General features: G+C 33.3%; 1 protein-coding gene across 1 annotated transcript in view; it reads left to right on the forward strand.

The window, feature by feature from the left end:
* Window positions 1-26,676, forward strand: part of LOC145660942 (SCO-spondin-like) — a 70,137-nt gene that overhangs the window by 25,638 nt on the left and 17,823 nt on the right. Inside the window, exons 3-5 of the mRNA XM_081726382.1 lie at window positions 2,625-2,801; window positions 6,163-6,330; window positions 8,280-8,450. Coding sequence (XP_081582508.1) covers window positions 2,625-2,801; window positions 6,163-6,330; window positions 8,280-8,450 — 516 coding nt within the window. The remainder of the gene's footprint in view (window positions 1-2,624; window positions 2,802-6,162; window positions 6,331-8,279; window positions 8,451-26,676) is intronic.

The raw sequence follows: 26,676 nt of genomic DNA on the forward strand, positions 1-26,676 counted from the left end.
TCCCGTTTTAACACACTTTCTCATTCCACTAATTATTCCGTCATCATTCACATGCCTTAAACAACACCTCCCTTAGAGGAAAGAGCATAACCGTGCGACATTAAAAACTTGTATTTTTCTTCGTTAAAAGACGTTTTGCTGTAACTGACAAATTTGTTAGTAAATATGCCGTTGTTTTGTGAAGGTGAAAATCGCTGTAGTTGTGACTTGTAGTAAGTAATATTACTCACTTGTAGTAAGTAATATTGTTCTGATTTTTTTAAAAATTCATTATGCTTTCCAAACTCTTGACCATCTTAGAACGAAATGCTAGCTGAGCTATCACTTGCAATTTTGCAATCAACATAATTATGACAAACAAGTAATCTTGTATTGTAAAATAGAAGGAATATTTATTTAGGAATTGGTACTGATGATGACTGTAAAATTCACAATAGAGGACTTGTAACATCATTTTATAGTTGAAAACTAAAAATATTTTTACATTTATAACAACATATAATATATTTCTAAAAAACAAGTCACGTAACTGTAAATGTGACCGTGAAAATTTGCTTGCATTTTTGGAATATCTTTGTGAATAAAACAAGTTAAAATTACAAGAAAACAAATAATAAGAAAGAGAAACTAACATCATATTATAACGTCAAATGGCAATTATTTTTGATGCAAATGAGACAGCAAAAACGTTACAAACATCACTTCAAACTCGGTAGAAATAGCTGATAATATCACATGAAAAAAATTCAGTCAGATTTTATAATTTCCTTGCTAATCTACGTTAATGGATTACAGAACCGTTCTTAAGCTTTTCCAGTTTTTAGTACTCTGTGTAACCTAAAGAGTACATCAATAAAAACGTAGCTAATATGTAAGTTAATTGGTTTACTTTTTTGAACATGCAACGTGCATTACGGGGAAACCGCTACTGCTTCGCTATCAAATATCAAAAAAGTACTTATTGTTACCATTTGGAAAGTTATAAATAAAACACGTTTCTATAATTATTCCAATCTCGTAACATTGTCCTTACAGGAGTGGTTACTCGTGACACAGTAAGGTGACGAAACACAACATTTAAAAAGTAATGAACTAGATTTTGGTATTTCTAGTTTTATACCCATTAACTGTATGTCCTGAATGACAGTTATATTTGTCTTCTTAAAAAGTGTAAAATAAAGTTCTTTTTTACAAGTGACAAGGAGCACTTTAGAATGAAACCAATATATATATATATATATATATATATATATATGGTAAACCTACCTACTTTCGTGATATTAAGAAGGATGACTGAAAAAAAATACACATTTCCGAGCATGCAGGATAGATGTAATTTCTATATTAGGAAGGCCGACCATAAACACAAAAACACAACTGCTGTAGTAAAAGAAGCGCAAACAATACCAAAGAAAGAATATAAAGAAACAGAATACACAATATGTGTGAGCTACTTAACTATGTGATAGCATGCCTTATTCCGTGAGGGTGTGTACATAATTTCGTGATACGGGAGTGTACTCACGTTATATTAATTATCACCGTCTGTATCACTCATTTGTCATTGCACATATGCTGCACATGAAAATAGTTATGTCAGCTGAATTAAAACTCTGACTCCTTTCATTAAACCACCGTAAACAGGACCAGCACTGTATCCACCGGCTAGAATTCTTTTCCGAACTGTAGCGCTCGTTACTACTAGCGCTCAACTAATAATTTTGATTACCTGACACGTGTTCTTTTTGGCTGGAGAATCACGTTGAATTGTAATGACATTTGCCGTCGATTTGTGGCCTGATCAGGAAGAGGAACTGTTGCCTTCATGTCTAGTCGAGCTTTTCTGCTAGAAACAGTATTATTTTTGTCAGGCAAGATTAAATTCGGTACACAGAGAAGACTATCCATCGGTGATGTAGAACTACTGGTCTAAGCGAGTTATTCATCCTTAGCGCATACAGACCTAGTTGCGTCCAGGGAGAAATCGAGACGTCTTGAGGCTGTTGTAAGTGCTTCACTGGATACTGTGTGAGGATTCGAAGGAAATATTTCCGTTTTAGTGAAACCATATATGACATTATTTACGGAAAATGCTTTAATGAAGGAAAAGTTGAAGAGACAGTGTAACTCAAAACGAACATGAGCTATTGTGACACAAAATTTATAAGAATATGATGCAATTTGATTAGCGTCTATTGCTTTACGGTTGCATTAGTTCTCCAAGGTTTCACACAAAATGACAACCAGAGTATTTTTAGAGCAAACATCTGTAACAAATGCTACACAATAACACCGTACACAGACACAATATATTTAGTCTTCGAAGGTCAGTTGACTGAGTCCCGCTTTCTACCCTGTGTACGATCTCACACCGTGAGTGACGTCCGCACGGTAACAGTTGCCACTGGAAAACCTTTTCACCACTTGTCGTTATTCCTACCCTCTCTTGAGCACCTCTGTAACTCTATCTATAATGCATACCTTTCTCTATGAAGAATAATTTGTCTCGTATCACGAAATAAGGTATATCACGAACAGGTAGGTTTACCCTATATATCAATTTTGCTGAAGGATGTCTTTGAGTATCTTTCTTTTCTGAATATAATGTTACTCTAATTTAATAGATTGCGAAATAAATCAAGAGTTTTCCTATTTTGGGGAATGCGAAGTTAAGTGCCATTACGATCCTCCAAGTTCATGTAAAAGAGAACCAGCGCCATCTTGCATCTGTAAAGCTGGCTATGCGTATTCAGAAGCAGAGAATACTTGTGTTCTTCTCTCAGACTGTCCTAAACATGAAAGTAAGTATACTGTTTATTTGTTGTAATTAGACTAGTACTGTAAATTAAATACACGTGCTAAGAAAATATATCTACGAAAATAATTTGAAAGGGGGACGTCAATATAATTAGAAGAATACTCTAAACAAACGTAGGCTGATATCTATTTCTGTATAGAATGTTTTATCAACATTGTTTCAATGCTTTACAGTAAATTATGCATCTTAGTTTTATTGTCTTATTATGTTGCAGTAATTTTCATCCATAACTGTAAAATACACGAGAGGCTCGTCCGAAGATAATGGTAAGCGCCACTTCCGGTGAAATTATATTATTAAGCGGAATGGGTTGGGATCGTACCACAGAAAGTATGTAGGAAGTTTAATTTCAGAGGTCAAGCTTGTATATTGCGTGCCTTTGCATTGAATTGAATAGAAATGCTGGAATTTCTTTCGCGGTTTACACGAAAGTTAGAAAATATGAAATAAAATGTTCATATATGTACATAGTGATACGTTAATTTATTTTATTAATTTACAATCGTAGAAGAACTGTTCTTGATTCACCTCTAATACAATAAGCTAGTCTTTATCTCAATAGATTCATCGTATTGTGAATTTATTTACGGTATATATATAAAGAATCTGATATATTTGGTTTGTTAATAAATAAAAAATCTTGTTGAAATAAATAAACTGGTAACAGTGAAACAAATACAACCTGAAACAGTTTGGTGTTCTGCATGTGTGCTCTTTTTCTATTGTGTGCTCTTCTGTATGTGCTATTTTCGGAATACGGAGAATATCAAGACGAAAAATGCGTTTGTCACAGAAACAGTGGCTATTATATGATTATCCTGGCTTTCAGCTCATCAGTATTCACAATTTTTGCCTTACATGTATTTCACATATCCTAGAGGAAGAAATCCAGTGGTGTTATTTCGATTGCCACTAAATCGGACTACCATGCCATAAGTATCTTCCACCGAAACCATTCATTCAGAACAACCAAATGCTTCTGAGCTAAGACGCTTACAATTTGTGGAACATTTTTTGAGCAAAGGATAGTGTTTCTAGAAGGACGATTTGTGTGCAGATGTCTTCTTTAGTTTCTTTACATTTGTGTCATCGATTGTGTATCTAGAAGCCAGCATATAGCTTGAGCTTTCTTCTCTAATTGCTATTTTATTTAATTAGTGTCTTAGCACTGTCGTTTACGGACTCAATTCTGATCTGAAAAGAAAGATACGATTTTATGTGTCTATTACTGCAATTTGTTTATTGATATCTTCATTACTTTTCGAATCACCAATAATTACAATTTGTCAAATATGTTCTGTACACTTAATATATCCATCTCACTTCTATGACAATGATTCATCTTAGTTGTGTTATTGCTACTTTGTTATTGCCTGCAAACAAGACACTAAACAGGCATATAGATTCATAATCTGTCAAATCTAAAGAGTGCCGCTTGTTTACTACCTGGATCGACGCTATTTTATTATTAAGATTTTATGCCTGCAAAGCACAATTCATTTCAGCAAGGTTTATACTTAGAATACTTTCCTTATTTTATTACTATATAATCATTTGATATGTAAGCCACAAATTATACTTACATTATTTTCTTACAAATTCTTATATCTTATTGTTACTCTTATAACTGTATGAAACGTTCCTTAGACCAATAATCTTAATAACTTTATTTTGATCCCTTATTGAATTTGATGTACTTAGACAATCTCGGCCGAAGGTGTTTGAATAGCCTTAAAATATCTTTCAGGCATTCTGATAAAGTATTACTTTTGGTGACAAAGCTTTCTCTGAAGAGTGCACTCGTATATGTGTATATAGGGTGACATTTTTATTTTGAGATAACCTTGTAAAATTTAAGCTAATAAAATATGCTGAATTTTAATGCAAAAAATATTAGAACTTCGAAATTCAAAGGAACACTCGTAATGCCAACTAAGGAAAAGTGTTACTAACTCAACATAAAGTTATATATTATCAAACAAGATTACCTGAGCTTATTACATATTTTAAATGTTCGAAAACGACAAAACTTATAATATCATATTTGTTATTTCATAGTGTTGCCAACTAAGTACGCTACAGTATCACAAACTTCCAAATTTAGTTAACCTCTATCACACTAATGGAGCATCTGATATGGACGGGGCAATGCAGATCCAAAGTACTTTATGGTTGGAAACCACAATTATGACTTGTCGTATTTCGTATGTGTGATTTGCAGGGAGATGAAAGTTTAACTTAATTTTCGAATGGTTTTATTATCATACTCAAGTACTTATATGGTTTCCAATTGATGAACAAATCATTTTTGGCGTTTACAACTGTTTGATATTTTAAATCGTTCCGGAATATGATAAACATCGGTAAAATTTGCTTCACAGCTTACAATGTTGTAATTTTGAGAGCTTGTAATAATTAGAACTACCAAAATATATTACTGTAATCTTACACAAGTAAAGGAAAACGAAATTCATTTAAATATTTTCCATAAATATGTCACTTTAAGCAGTGCTGCTAACTTCAGTAATGTTTTAAATATCTCCGGAATGGTTTTTAGTTATTAAATTGGTATAAACGGTAAAATAATTTGTTAGTCAATTGGAAATTATGGAAGTACTTATATGATGCTTATCTCAAAACTTTATCGAAATGAATTGTTTTTAAAAAATAAATTTCAATCCTTATACTTGAATTCCTCTTTGTTGAAAATACGTCATATCATTCTCGTAGGATCCAGCAGTAAAATGCTTTAGATATGCTTTCCTCTCTTCATCTCCGTTGTACTGTTAGTGTGGTAGTTTGAAAGTTTGTAATACTGAAGTATGCTTAATTGTCAACACTAAATAAATGATTAAATGTTTTAAGTTTTCGGTCGACATGTAAATCTGAAATGTGCAATAAAGTGTCATAATTATGAAAAAATATAACTTTGCGTTGGATTGGCAATAGTGCTCGTTTTTTTGATGCTACGGAGTAAGTCGAGCGAATTCCCCTATTGATGTTTACTTCATACTCAATTGCAGAAATTTTTGTTTTGTACTGTGAAAGTTACACGGTCGTTTCAAGTTAAAAAGCTTGGAAAGGGAAGCTCCTCTCTCTAAGTATAATGTATTTAAATGATTTTCATGCGTTATTACTTTTACCAAGTACAAGTTCTAATTCCTGATACATTTAAAATGAGCCAAGCAACACATTTTATGATACCGAATCAAGGAATATTTACCTAAATAATTGAACGGTTTGATATATTTCTTAATATTTAAATAAGTGAATTCAAAGTATAAAAATGTTATGTACATACGTAAGTAATAGTAAATCTAATAACTAATTTTAATATATTCCAGAATGTGGAGTCAATGAAGAATTTACTATGTGTGGTTCCAAATGTAGAGAGACATGTGCAAGTAGAGGCCTTGAGAAACCATGTCCTATAGTGTGTGAGAGAGGATGCTTTTGTAAACCAGGATATCTGAGGATTAAATATAAGTGTCGTCCAGAGTCTGAGTGCCCAAGTATTGTGTTTTTGTACATGCGTATTGTTTTCTTAAATAGAGTATTAATTTAAACTATTATCTACTGAAATATTTCGTCTCAACAGATACAATGTAGTTTAAAATATTGCTCAAAATGGGATGTTCAAAGCACAACAGATTCAAATCAGAAAGTTTGTAGGAAATAGTTAATTAAAAAGGAAAGTTAACACTGTTGGAAAATATCAAAACTATAGAGCTTACTCCGTATAGTCTATCAACATATTAAGTAAGGATAAATTTAAATTATATTATCTGAAACGTTAAATGTAAAACAAAAGTATGAAATATGAGTTCTTTATGCTGTGAATGTTCTCTAATTGTGCATTTCTATTAGGTATCGTAAGTGATAGAACACTAATCTAGGGGAGTTGGGTCCCTGGTTCAATCCCAGCTCCATCAAATGGGTTTTGTAGTAGGCAAACAACGCTGGCTTAACGTTTCTCTTCATTATATCATTATCATTCATCCCGTCTGACAGTTCCCATATTTGCTTTAGCCTCGGTCTATAAAAGAGGGACGTTAAATTGAATTAAAGAGCTGAATTCAATTGAAGATCTCTCAATTGAATACAGAGCTGTTTTATTTCGAACGTCTATTTAAACAAATGTGTGAAAACATAAATTGCCATAAAAGAAATTTAATTCAAACAAAATTATACTCGCTTTCATCTACTTTAACTTCTCAAACTGCGGTACCTCTTTTAGGAGTTTCACATAATAATTCCTTAAAACATTAGTGATGCACAGACCAAATATATGAGAAGAAATCTTCAATGTCCTTCTCCTTAGCATTTGTTACTTGTTGTCATCAAGTATATACCAGGTCCTACTGCACCTTACGTAAACATATCACAAAGCATTCAGGTGATTTATTTCTTAAGTCAACTTTTTAAAATCCTAAATGACAGTCTAGATTCCTTAAAACAATAGGGTAAGAGAACCATCATATCGGAATCATATGTAATTTAGTCAGATAAAGTATTAACTGTGTGGAAGTCTCTAGCATATACGCATTTGGTGCAGAAGAATCTGGTTTGATTTCCAGTACGATCTCATGTGTATCAAATTCCACGCTAAGCTTTAGGTTCCTGTCTCATAGTCTCGGGAAACTCAAAAAAAAAAAAAAAAAAAAACAACGAATCATTCTCCAGCCTACTGTTAGATAAAAACAGTTTGATTGTATATAAGTCCTGAACACGCAATCGAAGTGCGTTGTTTGCTTCATTCGTTGTAATCACTCTATGATCAATTCCACTGATTACATTAAATTGGAATTATATATGTAATTGGATGTTTTTTGCCACAGGCTAATATATTTTTTTTTGTATTCAGAACATGACCAGGTATGCAAAATTTATCGACTTAATCTCAGAATACTCAAGATACTGTAGTTTTGATTATAAACTTAACTCCTGAATATCGAGTACGCAATAAGTACTTGAATTCCAAAATCAATATTTCGTTCTTACTTGAAACTTCACCTCACCTTTAATCCTTTCATTCAATATATAAAATAGGTTTTAGTAACTATAACAGACTTGCTCCCTAAATAAAGCATCGGAGAATATTTCTCTTTACGACTTTGGTAAATCAAATAGATGTACATTTTATTTCGTTATAGCCTTAAAATTCGTGCTGTACCTAAAACGAAGAAGCAAGACAAAATGCTCAATCATAAATTTGTGAGTGTATTCAAGACTGAGTTTACAGTTTCCTTGGGTCCTGAATAACAGGTATCAAACAAAACGAGCTAATCTGTGATAAGTGGAAAAAAATATATGAGACCAAGATACACAACACATAATACTTCTTGGACGTAGTAATCACAGGAAATAAACCTATTATTAAAACGACCTATTATTTAGTATGTTTAAGCGAGTTCTATTGCTTTTATTATATATTACAAACAGCTGATTATTTTAATTGCAGTATGTCCAGCAAACGAGGTGTACGAAGTTACCGGGTTTGATCCTGATGATACATGTTCAACAGTTTCTGGAAACCGTAAAAAATTTGATAAACCGCGATGTGTGTGTAAAGGTGGATTTGTCCGAACGAAACCCGGAGGTCCTTGTATTACAATATCAGAGTGTCCTCGTGGTAAGTACATGTGTCGTTTAGAAACCAATTTACCTCTTCTATGTTTTCATTCTTGTAGCTTCAAGTTGCAAACGGGTGAATTGACAACCTCAAGCGAACAATAACATGATTATTGGTGCACAAAACAATTGTTAGAAACATGCAATTTCAATAAAGTAGTAGAACTAAGTTCAACAGTTAAGACGGGAAGCAAAGATCCATTGACCTAGAAAGTAGATTACTGGTCATCCTTCACTAAAATATGCGAACGAAATAAGAATTTCTATTATATATTTCTCCATTATGTCCTCCGAACAGTCTTCATCTTTTAAAATTACTCAATAGACAGTTTCAAGGAAACTTACAAAAAGATACAATACACTCCAAGTGGAAATTTGTACTTTAAATTCTCATTGTAGGAAATTCACATCTTAGAGAAAAAAGTGTGGGAGTTCATATCCCATACATTAGATATCTTTTGTGGTTAACATACTGTTCTTGGGAATGTGTATATATTCTTCTTCTTCTTCTTCTTCTTCTTCTTCTTCTTCTTATTATTATTATTATTATTATTATTATTATTATTATTATTATTATTACTTAGCAAGTATAAACTTCATTACTATGTCATTTTCTATCATCCGTTCGTTATTTATTTACCTGTCATTTATTTTTAATTTTATTTTCGTTAACATGATTCACAAAATTAAAGAGTAAGCAGATAGCGGCAGTATTAATTTCCGTGATCAATAAATCTTTTAACTATTTTATTATTAATCTGCATATTATATAGCTTGTTTCTAACTTGACACTGCAAAATATCTGGAGAAATAAGCTTCGAACGATAACAAATATGTACGAAATAAAAGGGTAATATTTTGGAGGAATACATTCATCACTGATAAAATTAACTGATAAAATAGTTTGTAACCAACCTGCTATTACCACTGCACACTGCGCTTAGTTGTACTGCCACATTTGAATTATCAGTATTTACCACGAATGAAGGGCAATCACAAGGAAACATTTAATGTAAAAGACTAGTATTTTTTATCGAATATTTATTCTGCAATTAAACCAGGCCGCACCCAATTGAAGAAACCTTAGTGAAAGTAATTTTCGCTGATTACAGCGCCACCTATCCACCAATCGAGAAAACATTTCAAATACAATTTACTTACATGGGATCTGCAATAAAAAATCGCGGTCTCATTTAAATATTTCAAAGTTGTCCAAGTTGCTTACTCATGGAAATGATGAGGGCTAATTATATGACAGGTGAATTTGCAGGTCTGCCCAAAGTATCAGTGGCGAATATAGAAGATAAAACCTTGGGTGCAGCCAGAACCCAGACTATGGTAGTTAGAAACTAGTATTTAAAGGTTTACTATGAACTTTTGAAAATATATAAATAATAGCTTCAATTCTATTTGTCACTCAAAAAAGTGGAGGCATAGGCTACGGCCCCAGGATAGAAAACGGGCCCATCCGCCACTTCAAAATATGAACATTTATTTCAAATACTTTTGTCTGATGCTTTTCTCTCCATATATTTTGTTGTATTTTAAACCTACCTATCATGTAACGTACCGTTTATCGGTAAAGTACATTGTTAGTTATTATTTTTGTTATTATTTTGTTGTTTGTTTGAATGGTCCCCACGTTGTAAAATCTTGCCATTCATTTATGTTACTTGTTTAGCTTGACTTGTACGTTAAGGTTATTTTAATGTTCTATTATGATCCGTTAATAATAATATCAGAAAAGCCCCTAAATGGTGAGGTCTATGTTATATCTGTATAGCACCGTAAGTTAACGTAAAGGTATGAGTAAATCAAAATTATTTACGAATGTGATTTTAACCTTATATAAAATTCTTCTAAATTTTCTACATAATTCCTATTATTTATTCGTATTCACATGATAAAATCATAATTCCTATTATTTAAACTCACCCGTTATATACGCAATTACCAATACATATGTGGGAAAATAGATTCACACATTAAGGCATGCTGTAACATCTAACGGTTATCGTTCTTCAACTGTCGCGTGTTTGTTGCATGCTAAGTTCCAAGGGCCAATATGGCGACTCTCAGGTTGGAAGAAACGAATATGTGGGGGCGAGTGATTTGTTCCTTTGATGTGAAAGGAATGACAAACGTAAGTGAAATATACAAATATTTCATTCTTAGTTTGGGAAATTATTAGAATAGTTGAATGTTTCGTAGCTGTTAATAATTTGTTAGGTTTTAAAATTAAAGAACGTAATTATGGTAAAAATTCTTAGTTTGCAATATGAAAATATTGTTTCTAGCCTGGAGTGTGGAATTGCCAGGTTTTGAATGACGCACTAATTCTACTCTGTTGGTATGCTATGAAGTGACGCGTTCAGGGCCTCCTAGAAATGTAAAAAATTTGACCAGCATAAAAAGCTGAATTAGATGAAACGATCTCAAAATTTATTCTTTCGGCACAACTTGCATCTATTTGGACAAAATTTGGAGGCTCTGAAGTCTAAATTGAACTTTAACATGTTGGGTGATGCGTCACAGTAAATAACCACCTATGGATGCTACGAAGAATTCATGGCGGGTGATTCACTAGTTGTGGGTAACAACTATACTCCTAGGAAGCGCGGATTTCCATCTATGGAGTGGGGGCGAAGACCGGAAGAGTGAAGGTGATACAACCAACGCATAACAAGAAGGTAAAAAATTTCTTCATTTTCTTCTGAACCATTTAGACTGGTGACGACTTGATTCATTAACTTAAACTTCGATCAGTATCACCTGTTTAAAAGTTTTGTGGACATCAGTAAGTAAGAAAATTATGACTAATATGTGTACCTAAATCTTTGGGTTGCGTCACGCATCTTACGGATTCACCGCAGGGTTTCAGCTAACCTTTATGCTAACACTGTTCCAAACCTTTTATATGTAAACTATAGCACAATTCACTATTTTGATTCTGATATATTTAATTCGGTACAACTAAAAATAATAGTCTCAGAAAATGCTTCCGATAAGGTTATGTTAGGTCAACTTGTCACTCCTCAAATACTATTTGTGTTGAGTATATTGATCCATGAGATAAAAATATTATGTTTGGATTATAATCAGGAAAGTGCTAACTCTGTCACATATCATAGATTTTTCTTCTTTCTTCTTCACATCATTTGTATATATTGCATCTTCATTAATAGTAGTAATTATTGGAGTAATTGTTATGTTGAAAGTATCGTCCCATGGCACATTGTGTAGGCCAAGCTAAGAATATGCTATAAATATAAAATTTACATTGTAAATAAAATGATAATGTAATATGTAGAGATGCAAAAAAGCCGGCTTTTTTGAATCGATGTTTTTTTTCACATAAAAAGCCGGCTTTTTTGGGAAAAAAACGAGAATTTTGGAAATTTTGGCTTTTTTCAACTTCATGATTTTTCTATCTAAATAGCCTTCTTATAGTATATTCTATAGTTAGATAAGAATTCCATGACCTGAATGTGATATTTCGCTCTGAAATTCACCATCAAGATGGATGGAGCACATGTTTCTCGAATTAAAGCTAACATGAAGTATATAGTATTTGATGGTAATTTTAGAGGCTATTTAACTTTATTTTAACTTTTGAGTTATCGACATCTTTTTTCTTCTCTAGTTTGTCATCCGTGTTTCATTTCTAAGAGCTTTTAGTACTCTAGCTTCTAGCGCAAAAGTTAAACTTGTTCATTTTTCTATTTATCGGTCAAAGCGTACGTTTTTCAATATATCCGTCAAACCGTACTTCCACATTTCTGTTATACTGTAGCTGTGAAGTGATTTAGCAATAATTTTCGGACACAACCTTGAATACCACTTTATACAAATAATCAGTAGCGGATTTAGAAAAGTACTTTAGGAGGGGTTTTACTGATTGTTTCGTTTCCTAAAAACTCCTAATTTTATTTGGGAGGTGCTTGAAGTTTATGAGTACAGGCATATCTAATATTTCGTTTCGTTTATATGTTTAGCAATAATCTTCCGGATATAACTTTAAAAATCATTTTATACTGAGAATCAGTGGCGGATTTAGAAAAGTATTTTGGGAAGGGTTTTTCTTAATAATGTTTAGTTTCTTTAAACATTCGTAATTTTTATTTGACGGGAGCTTAAAGTTTATGAGTAAAGGCATAAATAATAGATATTTCGTTTGTTGCAGACATTCCGTAACTTTGGGGAACGGGCTTCAGTCCGAAAGACCGCTCCCCTAACCTTCGCAAAACCGTCACTGCTGGTAACTAGTAATAATAACGATTTAAAAACAATAAGAAAGGAAGTCGGCCAACTCACAGTATACGCACTATTTCTACATTCACAGATGGAATGAAGAAAAGCTTTGTCAGAATGGTCGAATGCTGGTTGAATCCCGGACTTCCCGATAGAAGCGCAAAAGCTAATCACTCAGTCATGTTTGTTGTGCAGTTGTATTTAGCTTAACTTAAATATATTCCGTAGTCCTTTTTTTGGGGGGGGGGGGGAGTTCCGTAATGATATGTTCAATCCCTCTTGTTAGAAATTCAGAAAACTTGAGGATTGGGTAAACTGTAATGGTGGTTCTATAAAACTTAACTGTAGAATTTCAGGAATATACAGAACCAAAAGCTCTAGATGTGCAGCCTTTAAGTGTATCATATAAATCTAAGTATTTCTCTTATGTTTTATTTTAATTTTATTTTGTTTCAAAAAGAGGGTATGGAATATTTTGAAGTAAAAATACTACATACTAGTTTGCTAGTTATTTGTGTATTCTTTTAAAAGAAGTGTTCACTTTTAGGGTTGGCTGGTTTACATCAACTTTTTTTTTTTTAATAACTGGTTTAAACCACAAAAATAAAAAGAATGAAAAATGCGAATCGTGTGAACTTCATGGTGACGTTTCCAGATATCAAACCACCTGCAATAGTTTTATTTCCCTTTCACCTTTTAATCAAGGTGTCCCATGTTCAATTCTCGGTCGAACCACAAACCTTCTTTCATGCGTAACCCAAGTAGCGGTTCGGATGTCAGTTTAAGCGAAAGTCTTCTCCTTGATAACCTCGGTATTTCGTAAGGATGTTAAGCCTAAATATACGAAAGAAACCAAATTGTATATTTCTGCATGCCTAAATGCGTGTTGTTTTATAAAGAAGCCAAGATTGCTTAAATATATTGATAGAAATTGGCAAAATTTATCGATTGCCTACGTAGCTTCCAACATTAGCTTGGATTGGACTTTCAATGATATCTACGTACTAAATTTGTAATTTAATACCTCCGTTTCTGCGTACTGATTATGGTACGTTGACCTTTAAATTTTACATGCAAAGCAATAACAGGATTTTCCCGTTATTGTCTTACATTTCAAGTAATGACGGGATTTTCCCAATGGCTAGGGCGGGAGATTCTCAATTTAAGAAATTTACTGACCGGACTTCTTTAAGCTTATGGGAGTTCTTCCGGCATAACCCCGCTGTTGCATAATAACACCAAGGCGAAACAAACTTATTTCTGTGAATATGTAATATAAATACATAAAGCAAAAAATCTAAATCAAAAAAGCCTGGTTTAAACCAAAAAAGCCTGGTTTAAACATCCCCCCAAAAACGGATTTTTGGCATTTTCAAAAACAACCACGGTTCTTGCCAACTCTGCTTACTTTTGTATATAGGAGGTTAAAAAATTCTTATTATATACATTGGTTAATCCTGTGGAATTCATAATGTAAATATGTTGAAGAAAAATTGTTTGAAATATCTTTTCAAAATTCATAGTTTATTTTCGAAGTTTTATATTATTATCAGCATCAACCACTAATTAAATGATTTTTTGTGTTATAGAGAAGCGATACAAAGTCTGTTTTATCAATTTAAAGCAGTATTTTGAAAAAAGCCCAAAATTTCCCAAGCAAAAAAGCGAAGCAGAAAAAACCGAGTTTTTTTCCAAAAAAGCCGTTTTTTTCCGAGCCCTTGCATCTCTAGTAATATGTAATTGAGACATATAAGTGAGATGTGACAGAAGTGCACGGAATGTTGAAATTTTAATTTTTTTTTAATCTCTCGCATTTTTCCTATTTCTTAATGAAAGATTGAAGGATCAATTTAGAATTATGATAATCATTACTGTATGAAATGCTATAACATGAATATAGTGAAGAGTAACTTAACTTTATTTGACCTTCCCAAGAAGGCTACTTACAATGTATATGTATTTATTTATTCTTTGTACCGGGAAGCTACTAAGATACAATTTTTGCTATAATAATAATATGTTTACAATAATCTGTGAAATGATGAAATGTAAAATAGAAATATTGCTGAGTCAAGACATTTAGAACAAATTTATCTGAAAAAGTATATTTTTTTCAATACTTGTAAAATGTAATTTGATTCTGAATCTGAAACAATAAATAATAATTCCAAATTGAATTTATGATTTGAGTTCAGAAAGTCCTACTAAAATTTAATTGCAGATTAGATGATAATAATAATAATATATATATTGTAAGTAAATGTCGAACATGTGCTAGATGGAACAGTGATTAAAGTCTCATCGTTCGTCTACTATTTTAGAAAGAACCTGAGATTAACTCCTAAATTCCGTTACGTATGTAAATTAGAGATTATTTTTTTCTTTCTTTAGACTTTGGGCTCATTTTTTTATTTAGCTACAATTTGTCAAAATTCCTTTTTTCTTTTTGTAAACGATGTAACTGCGCGTTACAAAATTGGCCATACCATCCAAGATTCTGATTTGTTTTCGAGATTTCTTTTATGACGTAAAAAGAGCGTTTCAAAATTGGCTTAATTCAGCCAGGATTCTATTTATTTTGGTATTAAGACATAACAAATGAAAATGTGTGTATCAATAATAACTACGGCTATATAATTAAATAAACTACTTGTTATTCGGTTAATTGAGTTAATCAAATATTTTATTTCTGTGTAAATTATTTGTAATAATATTTATGTTTATTTGGTGCTGAAGTCTTACACATTCGGTACTGAAGATCGTTGATCGTTCTTGAGTACTTTATGCTCTTTTTTGTATATGGTTAGTGGATCGAGGAAACGTACCCTGTAGAGGAATCATATTTAAACAGCACTCCAAAAAGTGACTATAACAACTGACGGTAAAGAAATGTCAAAAATTAAGAATTTTCAATCAGTCAATCAGGAGTAATCAACATAAATAAATCATTTTCAAAAATTAAAGAGCTAATAACAGTATTTTGACACACTTTTGATATTGGAAAACACAACAAATAAGTTTTATTTTAATATAAGTTTTTTATACACACTGATCTATCTTTGGGTTGAAGATTAGATTTTCATAATAGAACGTTGAAATTTAAACTGATTATTGTGGTTCAGATTCTACCCTAAACTGCAGGTTCACGTCATATTACCTCAGACTGAAAACCATCTCTAACTAGGGAAGTTCGGGAGTAAACACTCATCTCCAGATAAACTAAGCATTCCATTTGAAGGACCAATTCATGCTGATTACATAAAGGTAATAAAATTCTTGTACGATTGAGAACTGTTCGGGTTATTCAACTTGGAAGTTTATATGAAAAAATGACTATATGTGCATTTAAACGTGTTGAGTACAACACTATTAAACATTATCAAAGTACAATAAAAAGTACAACATTATTAAAACGAATAGTGACATAGGAATTAGAATCTTTCGAAGGTAACAGAAAACACTATTTTGGTCAGTGGCGGCCGGTGGATTGTGGTTTCGGGTGATGAAGTACGAACGATCGGAAACAGAAGATACAAAGTGGACTCATTGACTAATCAGCATAACTTTAGGTGCAAATTCTATGTAATATGTTAAATTAAATAAAATTCTGTTTTTTAAAAATAAAAAATGCAGAACATTTAATCCGATTAATCACCTTAATTAATTAGTAAGTTCATTTTTCTCTTTTTGATTGGAACAAATCTGCCTAATATATGCTGGTTGAACTCTAGTATTCTTATTGTCAGGTCTTTTTCGATGGAAAGCATAACCAATGGTGATAACCTTTCTTCGGACATTCAATTTCTTGAAAATGTCAATTCTTTTTGATTAAAAAAAATTCTTCTCTTACTGACTCAATAGGTACAGTTAATATTAATTTCAGAAGCTTTGTAGATTCACTAAATATTTTTTCTAGATTATTGTGAACAATTCATTCTAGCAAACTCAGTCCCTGACACTGATCTGAATTCCTCTTTAGTGTAGACTGAAGATAATTCGTAGCAGAGATTAATGTTATAAAAAATGTACATTGAACATGCTTTATTCACAATTTATCTAGGAAAATATAAAATAAATTGTGGAAATGTATCTAATGCATACAACATTACTGCCATACGGTGTCCTGTAAATTTGAACCGTTTTTTTTTCGAATTCTCTCCTGAATTGCACTTTGCTTGTTTTGTCTAAGCCTTAATTATAAGTTTTTCCTCGGTTGAAAGCTGGGCAATTTTTTTGTAAGTTATTTACAGAAGTCATGGTATGCAATTCATTCAGAATTTGTAGGTTACGTACAGAATTAAAACACACACAATGAAATTAAATCTAATAACTAATAACGAAAGCATCTGATACAAAAGAGGTACTGGTATATGAATTGCGAATGTTCATATTCATTCATAGGGCTGTTAACTGGCCGGCTTTTCATTGGCCTGGCCGGAAAAATTGCTGTTATTTTGATTAAAGGCGGTGACGGGTACAATCTTCTCACCAGCCCCTTTATAACCGTTTTTTTCTTTCAAATTTGTATCTAGTTCGAAGTAGAGATATTGAAAGGTAGCTGTAATTCTGTAAACTCAAACTGTTACCTTTCACCATCTATCAACGATTAATATATTTTGTTCACCTGTTTAGAAAATTTTAGAGAGATGACAGGGACTGTATCAGGGAAAATTTGAAATTTACTTTCAAGGAATTTTACACATTTTTTAAGAGTGGAAAAGGACTTCTTAAAGCAATTTCCTATAGTTGAAGTAGAGACTATATGTTTAAAGAGTGAATTTCATTTTCCAAATCCAAAATTGTCACGTAAAGATTATTATACTTTTGTTCATCTGTTTCGATAATTTTAAAGAAATGGTAGTTACTGGTAAGTACAATAAATTATTAAATGCCGATTGATCAATTTCAGTTTCTCATTTATAGCACAATGTATCTATTAAGCTTATTAGTGAATGTTCTAAGGACGTAGAGAATATATGTGTTAATGCACTTTTGTTCATGATAGTACATACATTTTCTTTCCATGGATAGGTCCGAACAGAGATACTTCACGCTGAGACCTATGTCGTAGAGAATTTTGAGGAAGTGTTGTTTTTTTTTTAATTTTACAGAGTTGGCAACCCTGTTTATATATCAACACACACACACACTCACATGTGCGTAAAAGAAAAAACTACATTCGAAATTATCCGTCTTGGTTGTTACGCAATGCACGATGAACACAATATACCTCCACATGAGGCGGAACAATGTTTATCAACGTTCTGGAAAGCAACCTTGAAACCCTCCAGATATAGGAACAACATGTTAGCTGGGAGGGGTCCAAAGTATTTGAGAAAGGTCCAATACGTCTACGTAATAACGAACCTGTCTTACACTGTACCCGAAAAGATAAGTAATTCTTAATTACTGTCACCTATATTTTTAGAAAAAATGATAGAACGATTATTTTTATAAGAAAAGAAAGAGTACATGATGAGGCATAAAATAAAATATTTAGCGTACATCAATCATTTCTCTGTTAAACTAGTATAGTTCGTTAGGAAAGTATACAAATGTTAGTCGGAAAGTTTCGAATTTTTTGGGAGGTCCGGACCTGATGGACCCCCTTGTAGCATTGCTAACTAGTCCCAAATTCAATGTGTCGTTCCGCACCATAGTTTTATCAAGAGCATAAAATATACTTATTTTATAAAATAAATATGTATATACTAAAATACTATCCACAGAGCGGGGGGGGGGGATTCTGAATATTGGCTTATTAATATTTGGTTCACAAATTACTGTAGAAGAAACCTTCATTACCTATATAAGCTAACTTGTAAATGCGGATCTCCTGTCATTTGGTTTCTGCTCTACTACATATTTTCTATCTTATTTTGTAATTTACAATCACTTTTTTTAATTGTCATTATATTGATTTGCTTCAGTATAAGTACAGTAATTTAAAAAATATGAATGCATAAAAACAAATTCCATTTGTTAACTGCTAGTGAAATAAAATTTAGAAATCTTATTTAGCGCGAAAAACCTTCTCATTCACTGGAAACCGTACTTGGTTGCAGAAGCACTGCAAGGACCAGTCCCTTTAACTTCTGAGATAGGGGAAAGCAGATTTAATATTCGCTCCAATTCCCGCGCTGAAGGAATCTGTTCGTTGTATGCTCGCTGCAACACAATATCAATTAGAGACTCTGTGACGGATTATTTTTTTGCTTTTTAAAACGGATTAACGAAACGGACAGTTACAGAAGTAAAAAGTATATTATTTAAAGTATATATGGGAGTGTTAGAAAGTATTTTTTCTTTTCTTTACTACTATTGCTAATAATATTTTTTTTTCAAATACTTTGGTCGTGGCGCAACGCTGCAACACTAACATTAGATGCCACTGCTTTTGGTATAGCTTACGGGTTTGGTAGTTAAAATTAGTCATTATAATAGTCATTATTAAAATTAGTCACAATAATGGTAGGTTAGATCATCACTGTTGTTCTTCTGTTCTATGAAGAAATTACGCAGGCAAAGACTTCCTTGCACTATAAACATTGTATATGTGCATTTGTGTTGCATCCGTCAAGGGAACAGTTCGCATAATCAAAGCGAAAAAAAATTCCACAGGTGATTCAGAAGGTACATAATTTGTTCATTAACCTGCCTTATGGAACCCAAACTGAAACAATCCAACGCGGTTATCGGAACTGATTCAAACTGCATTTGATTCTTTCGTTGGTACATCATAACGTCCGGATGAAGATTCATACTATGTACAAATCTAATGCCATAATCTTTGATTGGTCGAAATCCGAACACATCAAATAGTTGTACAAATCGTGTACAGTTCTTTGGTATATTCTTTGCCATCCGTCATCCAACTCGCAATGGACAATTTGCTTGTGAATGGACTCCAGCAATTAAGCAGTAGAAATTTCGAACCATCAGGCTTCGCTATGGGAGAGAATACTTCGGTTATATACTTCTGGCATCACCTTTCCTTATCATGCTGCTCGTAGATGCTTCAAATAGCAAATTAGGTGGTTTTGTCATAGATTTCCCTACTTGATTGTCAAATTTATTTTGCTGCTCTTGAAAAGTTAGAAGTATTTTCTCTTGCAAGTTCACGTTCACGCCTCCAAAAGATCAACTAATTGTTCTATGTTTCCAATTACACAATAAATACAGTTCTGTTTCACTTTTGTTGGATCAAAAGATGCAATATATTTCAGACAAAATTTTTCTTGTAGTCCTTATATCTGGAGAACTACATATAGTGTAGCTAAACCCAACTATCCCTGCCATTGCAACTATCAGCAGTATAGTAAATGAATGCGATGTATGCTTTGAACAATGTTAATGACATCTCGGGAGTTCTTATTTGCTAATGAACGATTACCAGTTAACTCGTACCTTAAACTAGACTGATAGGCGTCAAATATTGACGATACTTGTCGATTTCAATTCGTATGTCAATGTTCGTTGCTAATACTTTAATGTTGTACTTAAGGCGTTTAAATGCACATTTACTGGTTTTATTTATAAATAAACTCCCAAGTTCAATCTCCCAAACAGTTCCCGACCGCACGGAGATTTTATTAGCTTGTTGTAATCAGCATGAATTGGCCCTTCAAATGGCATGGTTAGTTTCTCTTCAGGCGAGAGCTTTCTTCCAAACTTCCCTTCTAACTCCAAGAGATTAACTAATTGTTCTATGTTTCCAATCACACAATAAATACAGTTCAGTTTTTCACTTTTGTTGGATCTAAAGATCCAATATATTTCAGGCAAAATTTTTCTTGTAGTCCTTATATCTGGGGAATTACATATAGTGTAGCTAAACTCAAACCTTCACTTATCTCACTATGACGTGTTTATTCCGTAAAAAATACGAAAACTCGATTTAGTGGTCGTTCAAAAATTTTGTGGCCCCTGATCCAAAAAATACATAATATTTCACTAAATTAAAAATTTTCTTGTAAACCTTATATCTCGAGAATACATATAGTGTAGAGAAATCCAAACTATCAATTAACTCATTATGATGTGCTTATTCCCTTAAAAAAAAAAAAAGAAAACACGATTTAGGGACAGTTCAAAAATGTTGTGGCCCCTGACCTAAAGACTAATTCTGCGTCAAGATCGCAATCTGTTGATCCATTTCTTTTGAGTCATTCCTAAAATTCTTGTTTCTATAACTTACTGTTATTGTTTTATTTCGTAATAAGCTTTTCATGCCCTTTTTCAGGTGTTCTATCTTTTCAAATTATGGTTATTTTTTTAGGTTCAAGTAAGGAAAAATAAGTATGGATGCTTCTGTAATTTCGGTTGCGAGAAGGGTTTGATCTTCATGGAAGATCATTTGTATTTAATTAAAGCTTAATAATTTCATATTTTTTGGAATTTGCGAGTCAGAGGAGTGAATGCCCTTTAGCTCAAAACAAATACGTATATATATATATATATATATATATATATATATATATATATATATATATATATATATATATATATATCATAGGATAGGCCTTTATTGTTATTTCGAGAAACTTTTTAAGCAATTTTTTTCTGTTTCCAAATGTAGATTGCCCAGAAAATGAAGAATATCGTGTTTGTGCAAAAAAATATGATAAACGCTGCATGGACACAGATAGGGTTATACAATTTGTATGTAAATCAGGATGTTTCTGCAAGGAAGGATTCATGCGTATCAATGGTAAATGTCTGCCTCCAGAAGAGTGCGAGAAACACACAGGTAGGTTCGCAAACATTTTCTTTAGATATTGCAATTAAATAGTCTTCTTCTAAGAGTATTTAAACATTACGTATTTACTTATAACATGTATAAAGCACCACAGTCTAGTAGTTGGAGATTTAGACTTACATCCACGTACCCCGAACGGCTGGTGGTTTCCAATACTCAGCGTCCGACTAGCGTCGTGAGGCATACTGGAGAGTCACATGAATAAATGACATGACTGTCATTAGGTGTAGAAACGCTCCTGTTAGAGGCAAAACAACGCAGCACGCTCACCGCGTGTTCGTCACTAGGTTGAACATAGTTCACCCAGTCGTTAACAGATGGCCTTGGAGCGGCCCAGGCCCATAAGGGCTGTCATAACAGTCGTTATACTTTTAAATTATTTACGTATAGAAGTGAGATAACATGGTATCTGAGCCGGATTTACGTATAAGCTAAACAAGCTATATTTTAGGGCCCCACTCTCTTGGGGACCACAAAATTATTTTAGATAAAAATTGGCTGTAATATAATTTCCAAATAATAAGAGAAAGTTAATTAGATAAAATGCACATACAACATCGGTATTTTATGCTGTTATTACTAGGCTCTTATGAAGCTAGTAATGGGGCCTCGCTTATAATGAGAGATTGTTTCTCAAGTCTGCTTGTAATAGGGCCAGTTACCCAGTCTTGCTTATAATGGAGTCCCGTTACCAGCATTGCTTGAAATGAGGTCTCTGTTTTCCAGTCTCGTATGTAACGAGGCCACTGATTCAGAGGCCGCTTGTAATGGGGTCCCTGATTTCACTTCAGCTTATAATAGGGCCTCGTTTCCCAGCCCCACTCATAATGGGGCCTCGCTTCCCAGTCCTGTATGTAATGGAGCACCTGTTTCCCAGCCTTGCATGTAATGGGCTCCTACTTCCCAACCACACTTGTAATGGGACTCCTGTTTCAGAGCCCCGTTTTTAATGATTACCCTGTTTCCCAATCATTACATTTAGCTACTTTAATAAAACTTTACAGTATAAGTGGTACGGTATCTTGTACTTGTATGCTGATAGAACTCTAGCGCTACCCTTTCTCGAACTCTTTGGAATACGACTAGAAATTTGGCTGGGAACTGTGGATTCATTAAGAAGGAAACATGAAACGACCTGCTCGCAAAAGAATATGAAAATACCAAGAAATTACAGCCTTACTTGGCGATACTTTTTATAGTGCGAAATTATAGTTATTTCGCTGTACGTATTAGAAGTAGTGTCAAGAAGTATTATTCTTGCCCACATTTTCACAGTGATATATAGTGTCAATAATGGTTTACAAAAGGAGAGAAGAGGAGCATGCATCATTCCTTTGAGGCATATGAGTCGTTCGCTTTTATAGACGAACCGTCCACTGTATTTTGTTACGTATTGTTGTGTTCAGAACTGCACAATTGAATTTGTCTTGTGTAAGTTAAGCGCCTTCAATACAGCGAACTGAAACTACCGCTAATGTTAGAGTTTTTCTGTGTATCTTTAAAACAAATAAAAATATTCCAAAGGCATTAACGTAGTGAACTAGACAATACGATTTTGCATATAATACCATTACCACAATCTTCTTTTCGCCGTGCCACTATTCACAGAATCCGCATAAAATGCTAAACCCATCTACAGTTACAAATTGAAAGCAGATATGTGCGTTGGGATAACGGTATCACATGCAAAATAATATTGTCTAGTGCACTACGTTTTTGCTTTTCGAATAATTTTATTTGTTTAGAAGATATTACAGAAAACTCTAAAATTAGCGCTAGTTTAATTTTGCTGTAGTGAAGACCCTTAATATTCAGCAGTCTGAATGTGTTAGGCCTATCGACACTAGTTACTACACAAGGTAATCTCACGTTGCAGTAAAAAGGAGCTACGTATAATATTTATAGGTCTTATAATCATTTTAGTCTAACAGTGACGTTTTTCAACGATGTTTGATGCTTTCCAGCGAATTTGCGTCGTGCTACACCTCGTGTAATCTCCGAGGGTTGCATTCCATTTCAGCCTGACTTACTCTAGTAAAAGCTGAAAAAACTCACATGATTGGTTAAAAGTGGAGTTGAGCTTCAGGCAATAATTACTAAGCCTGGCCTATATTCAGACTGTATTTATCTATATTGGACCTCTGGAAACGCTTGAAACTTTACGAAAAGAAAAAAAAAACTAAATTGAAAGAACTTGAAATTAGAAATTTTGCGACCTCCATGTACAGTAGCAAAGCATGGAGTTGAGCTTTGATCATAGCTGGTGCAGAAAGAAGCAAAGATCTGCAAGAGGCTTAATTGGGACGAAATTAAACCTACAGCTTATTTTACAGTTTTTCTGTAATATCTTCAAAATAGACAAAAGTAATCAAGATGTGGAAACGCAGTGAGCTACACAATATCATTTTAAATAAGAAAACGTTACTACGAGTCACCAATCTGCTTTCCCTTTGCAATTGTTTATAAAATCGGCATTTATTTGAGGGTTTATAAAAGTCTGTTGTCCCAATGAACAATGTGGACTATTATGAAGATATCAATAATATGTAAGTATATTCTACTAACTATAATTGTATTGTGTGTAATTTATAAAATAATGTTATATTAATAATCGCCAATCGAATAGAAGTGGAAGCCGCTATAAAGAAATTAAAGAAACACAAATCTCCGGGTGTAGATGAAATTCCGGCTGAGTTAATTTTAGCTGGAGGCGAAAAATTGTGGAACAAGATACACAAACTCATTCTCCTTATCTGGAACAAGGAAGAATTGCCACAAGAGTGGAAAGAGTCAATCATTGTTCCAATTCACAAGAAAGGCGACAAAACTGACTGTAATAATTATCGAGGCATTTCTCTTCTGTCAACATCCTATAAAATCCTTTCAAATATTCTGTTAGCAAGATTGACCCCATACGCAGATGAAATTATTGGAGATTATCAGTGCGGATTTAGACGAAATCGATCAACTATCGACCAAATATTTACCATTCGCCAAATACTCGAAAAGAAGTGGGAATACAATACCCCGGTACATCAACTATTTATTGATTTTAGAAAGGCTTACGACTCGGTTAGGAGAGAAACATTATACAACGTTCTTACAGAGCTTGGAATACCGAGAAAGCTAATTAGATTAATTAAGATATGTTTAAGTGAATCCCAAAGTAAAGTCCGGGTAGGAAAATTTTTGTCCACGAGCTTCCACGTCGAAAATGGCCTGAAACAAGGAGATGCGTTGTCGCCATTATTATTTAACTTTGTGCTGGAATACGCCATAAGGAAAATCAAAGATAGCAACCAGGGCCTAGAGTTGAACGGCATTCACCAGGTTATGGCATATGCTGATGATGTAAATTTAATAGGGGATGATAGGAGAACAGTAGAAATAAATGCAGAGATCTTATTAAACGCTTGCAGGGACATGGGTTTAGAAGTAAATGCAGAGAAAACTAAATACATGGAAGTGCGTCGGGACCGTAATACGGCAAATTGTGGAGGCGTTAAAATATTAAATAATACTTTTGATAAAGTGAATACTTTCAAATATTTAGGATCAATATTAACAGACGAAAATCATATTCACGAAGAAATTAAATGTCGACTAAAAGCAGGGAATTCGTGTTACTATTCGGTTCAAAATCTCTTGTCGTCGCGAATTCTGTCGAGGAATTTGAAGCTTAAAATATATAAAACGATAATCATGCCTGTTGTTCTGTATGGTTGCGAAACATGGTCGCTTACTCTGAGGGAAGAACATAGACTGAAAGTATTTGAGAACAGGATCCTGAGAAGAATATTCGGACCCAAGAGGAACGAGAATGGGGAATGGCGGAAGCTTCATAACGAGGAACTACATAGTTTATACGGTTTACCCAACATTGTTAGGGTCGTCAAGTCTAGGAGGCTTAGGTGGGCAGGTCATGTAGCTAGAATGGAAGAAAGTAGAAACGCTTTTAAAGTCTTGACTGGTAGACCCATAGGAAAACGACCATTAGGAAGACCTAGGCGCAGATGGGAGGATAATATTAAGATGGATCTCGCAGAGATAGGAATACAAAGTAGAAACTGGATCCAATTCGCTAAGAATAGAAGTCAGTGGAGAGCTTTTGTGAACGTGGCACTGAACCTCCGGGTTCCATAGGCCATAGAGTTAGTTAGTTAGTTAGTTAGTTATATTAATAATGCTATATACACTGAAAGTCAAATAATGGACCCGATTTCAGAAATGTAATGTGTGAAAACTAACAAACACGTGTTAAGAAAGGTACGTATATCGTCGAAGTTTTCTTGGAACATATCCACAAATGCTCTATGTGAACACCTCGCGTAACGCGGCACGCATCAAGCCGACAATCTAATATCCTACCAAACCTCTTCCAGCATATTCCGGTCAATATCAGCAATACTTGCTGTGATGCTGACATACAGGCCAATCACTGTTATTGGAAGCATTGGTACGTAAACATGATCCTTTACAAAACCCCACAGGAAGAAATCACTGTGTACACTAATCACAGATTTGATTACATGATAACGAAGCACACAGAAATATTTCTGCCTTCCATTTAACGCCATTTTCCTTAACTGCTCGCTGCTGACTCCTAGCAATAGAAAGTGGAAAGATTGGATGAAAACTAAATGACATTTTGTTGCTGAGAAAGAAAGCTAAACATTTTATAAAGAGCCCCATTACTTTCAATAGCTTAGGACCCCCATCAAACCTAAATCCGGCACTGTATGGTAGCACTAAGATTTTTGGTATTTTTTTTTAAACAAATGAATTGTGTACATTAGCAAAGTTCTTTAGAACATATCCAATTGGATAATTAGAGAAAAAATGACAGTTATGAAAATGGATGGATACACTTCTTTAAACCTTGCAGCACCAACAAGGAACAAATGTACCATACATCTATTTCTGTTTATTTATTTACTTATTCCAAGCACCCAAGTAGACTTGTTAGAGTTTTATGACATGTGGCTATACTTTATCAGCAATATCATTTATTATTATTATTATTATTATTATTATTATTATTATTATTATTATTATTATTATTATTATTATTATTATTTATTGCAATAAACTACTCTGGCGTACATTACTACTCCACTTGTGTATCTATGTTCTATATACACTACAGTATATCTAGTTTTTATTTTTTTTTATTTTACAAAATTCATAATACTGTTTACATATAATTTTAATGAATGTT

Source organism: Thermobia domestica, chromosome 9, assembly GCF_964235325.1.
Source record: "Thermobia domestica chromosome 9, izTheDome1.hap1.1, whole genome shotgun sequence".
NCBI classification, from domain to species: Eukaryota; Metazoa; Arthropoda; class Insecta; order Zygentoma; family Lepismatidae; genus Thermobia; species Thermobia domestica.